The 3588-nt window shown below is 39.3% G+C and overlaps 1 protein-coding gene across 1 annotated transcript; it reads right to left on the bottom strand.

Annotated features, from left to right (window-relative positions):
* Nucleotides 1-1716, bottom strand: LOC127095214 (uncharacterized). The gene is made up of 3 exons (XM_051033933.1): nucleotides 690-1716; nucleotides 598-644; nucleotides 1-546 (listed from the first exon to the last, which is right to left on the bottom strand). The coding sequence occupies exons 1-3, from the start codon at nucleotides 1714-1716 to the stop codon at nucleotides 1-3; spliced, it is 1620 nt and encodes a 539-aa protein (XP_050889890.1).
* Between the last annotated feature and the right edge of the window lie 1872 nt (nucleotides 1717-3588).

Here is a 3588-nt window from a genome sequence, read left to right as displayed (position 1 = left end):
TTATTCTTCATGGCTGACATTAGCATGTTCAACATTTTCACCCTCAGCCTGCTCCAAGCTTTCAATCAAGGCTTCCAAAGATTGTTTTCTAGTTGTGGCTACCCTAATCCCTTCACCTAGCTCTTTGCATGTCTCCTTAAGCTCAACAATTTCTCCAACTTTTGAGACTGGCCTCCTCATGGCAGATGTCATGACAATATCCTCGACATGACTACCTTCAAAGAGTTTGTAGTGCACAGACAGAGCTGGTTTTCTCCTACTAGGTAAATCATTTGAGCACATAATACCAGGATGTTGATTCAAGATAATTCCATAGATCATAGAGGGAAAAGCAATTGGCAGCTTAACTGCATTAGTAGTTGCATGCTTGATGATTTGATCAAACATATATCTACCATAGTCAAATTTCACTTTTGTCCCAACAGCAAAAATAAACCTCCCAAGAGTATTAGCAATGGTGGAGATATGGTTTGTAGGGACCCAGTTATCAGCTCCTACTTTATGCAGGATAGCATACTTGATAGTCAACTTCCCAGCTGAAAGATGCTTTTTAAAAGGCCAAACTTTCACCTACCTAGCTGTAATCTCCCTACAGACCTGATTGTCTGTAACCTCTAATTTTCCTGCACCCTCATTATTTATGCCTAGAAAATTATTAATAACAGTATGAGAGAATGTTATACACTTACCCCTCACATACACCTTACAGAACTGCTTGATGTTCTTATCAGAAATATCCTCAAGAATATTAACAATAAATTCCTTGACTAAACCTTCGTAGCATTGGGAGAACCAAACAACAGTCTTCAAAAGCCCAACAGCTTGTATCAGGTCCATGACCTCCTTCACATCAGCAACATCTTTTCCCAATTCCCTTTCCACAGCTACCATTCTCTGAATCACAAATTTCCACTTAGCAGCTCCATCCTCAAGATGGAAGGGGATGTTATCCAAATGAACAACAGGTACTTTAACAGGAGACTTCCTAACAGTAGTTTTCTTCGCATGCGAGATGTCAGGGACATCTTCCACAACATCCTCTTCAAGCTCAGAATCATATATGACCTTCCTCTTCTTTATTTCAACCTTGCTCCATGGTTTGGAGGGACCAATGACAGCAGTCTTCTTAGCTTCTCTAGCTGACATAAGTTCAACCACAGATCTTCCTTTGCGAGTCTTCATGCGTTTAGCCACACTTGGCTTTATGTGATGAATCAAGCTTTCCTCTTGATCATCAGAGCTACCATCCTCTAGATCAATCACAACATTTGCATCATCATGCTTCTCAGAGTGAGAAGCATTAGCCATGTTAGAGGCCACAAATTTCCCTTTGTCAGACACGGTTTGCCCTAGAGAGCGCAACCCTTCAGCAACCAAGGCCTTTTCAGAACTGGAGGAACCATCACCCTTACCACTAGGTTGTTCAACCTCAGGAGGGGGATATATTTGAGCAAGGGGAGTAGAAACCCCCTTCACAGAGTGGCCTTCATTAAGAATGCTAGTAAATATATCTCTTATAACACGATCAGTATAATGTGTTTCTTCCTTATACTTAGTGACAGGAGTTGAACCAGACGGAATACTAGAGGGATTACCTTGATTGGAACATGCAGAAGCGGAGGCATCAATGGAGATGGGTTGGTTCAAATCAATGTCCGTGGAGGGAATAATAGAGAGAGGAGCAACATCCAGAATCTCATAATCAGGGATGCCCATGGGAGGAACACTAAATTTTGGAGTAAACTTAGTATTTTTAGAAGCAGGTGTATCTTGATGTTATGACATTTTGGAGTTTTTTTGGAAAAAGTAAGGTTGCCCTAGCAGAGGTTTATGGAGAAGGAAAAGGAAGATGGAATAGTTGGAGTAGGTAATGGGGTTTTGGGGGTAGCGTGTGAAGATGGAATAGATGGTATTTCCAATACAAGGTAATGATTTACCATAATGGGGGCACTTTATTTTAGGAAAATAGACTATAATTTGAGTACTTTTTCCACTCCATATTAATTGCTACAAATTTTCATAAATGCAAATCCCTAACCACCCTCTCATGAATTCAAATTGATTTGCATCAAAGGCCTTTGTAAAAATATCAGCTAACTGCATCTCAGTAGCAACATACTCTAAGGCTACAATCTTATCCTCCACAAGTTCTCTAATAAAATGGTGACGGATATCAATATGTTTGGTCCTGCTGTGCTGAATAGGGTTCTTTGAGATGTTTATAGCACTCAGGTTGTCATAGTACAATGTCATGACATCTTGTGTGACATTGTATTCAGTCAGCATTTGTTTCATCCACACCAGTTGAGAGCAACTACTTCCAGCTGCTATGTATTCAACTTCAACAGTAGACAGAGAAACACAATTTTTCTTCTTACTAAACCATGATATTAGGTTGTTCCCCAAGAAGAAACATCCTCCTGATGTGCTTTTCCTATCAGCAACACTTCCAGCCCAATCAGCATCACAATAGCCAGACATCACAGAATTAGATCCATGAGTGTATAGCATCCCATAGTCACAAGTGTCATTGACATATTTCAGGATCCTTTTCACTTGGTTTATATGGCTCACCTTTGGTTCAGCTTGATATCTAGCACATACACCTACAGCAAAAGCAATGTCAGATCTACTTGATATAAGATATAGCAAACTCCATATCATGCTTCTGTAGAGACTTTGATCCACACTGACACCATTTTCATCTTTAGATAACTTCAGATGAGTAGGAGCAGGTGTCCCCTTGTGGCTTGCATTCTCCATGCCAAACTTCTTAACTATATTCTTGGCATATTTACTTTGAGATAGAAAGATAGAATCTTCCATCTACTTGACTTGCAGACCAAGAAAATAAGTTAGTTCTCCAACAAGACTCATCTCAAATTCAGATTGCATTTGTTCAACAAAATGTTGAACCATCTTACTTGACATCCCACCAAACACAATATCATCCACATATATCTGAGGAATCATGATCTTTCCTCATTCATCTTTGACAAATAAAGTCTTATCAATGCCTCCCTTTTTGTATCCATTGTCAATGAGAAGCACTGTGAGTCTCTCATACCAAGCTCCAGGAGCTTGTTTCAACCCATAAAGAGCTTTCCTCAACTTATACACGTGCTTTAAAAGATTTGGATTTGTGAATCCCTTTGGTTGTTCAACATATACTTCCTCATTCAAGTAGCCATTTAAGAAGGCACTTTTCACATCCATTTGGAACAGTTTAAACTTTAGAATACATGTCACTCCTAGCAATAATCTAATGGTCTCCAGGCGAGCTATAGGTGCAAATGTTTCATCAAAGTCAACTCCTTCAAATTGAGTGTATCCTTGAGCTACTAACCTTGCTTTATTCCTAGTAACCACACCTTTTTCATCAGATTTATTCTTGTATACCCACTTTGTTCCAATAACATTTATTCCTTCAGGTCTTGGAACCAAATCCCATACTTCATTTCTCTTGAATTGGCCTAACTCTTCCTGCATGGCATTGATCCAGAATTCATCAGTTAAAGCTTCTTTAACATTCTTAGGCTCAATCTTTGACACAAAACATGCATGTGAGATCACTTCACTTGATCTAGT

This window comes from Lathyrus oleraceus, chromosome 6 (genome assembly GCF_024323335.1).
Source record: "Lathyrus oleraceus cultivar Zhongwan6 chromosome 6, CAAS_Psat_ZW6_1.0, whole genome shotgun sequence".
Lineage (NCBI taxonomy): Eukaryota > Viridiplantae > Streptophyta > Magnoliopsida > Fabales > Fabaceae > Lathyrus > Lathyrus oleraceus.
Note: the sequence above shows the minus strand (reverse complement) of the source record. Positions and strands in the feature narration are given on the sequence as shown.

What these genes read in the sequence shown, in the direction of transcription:
- LOC127095214 (XM_051033933.1), bottom strand. Translation starts at nt 1,716, where the DNA reads ATGGGCATCCCTGATTATGAGATTCTGGATGTTGCTCCTCTCTCTATT. An exon ending in CTGTAAGGTGTATGTGAGGG is followed by an intron (nt 645 to 689) that starts GTAAGTGTATAA and finishes ATAATTTTCTAG; the next exon opens with GCATAAATAATGAGGGTGCA. An exon ending in TAGAGGTTACAGACAATCAG is followed by an intron (nt 547 to 597) that starts GTCTGTAGGGAG and finishes CCTTTTAAAAAG; the next exon opens with CATCTTTCAGCTGGGAAGTT.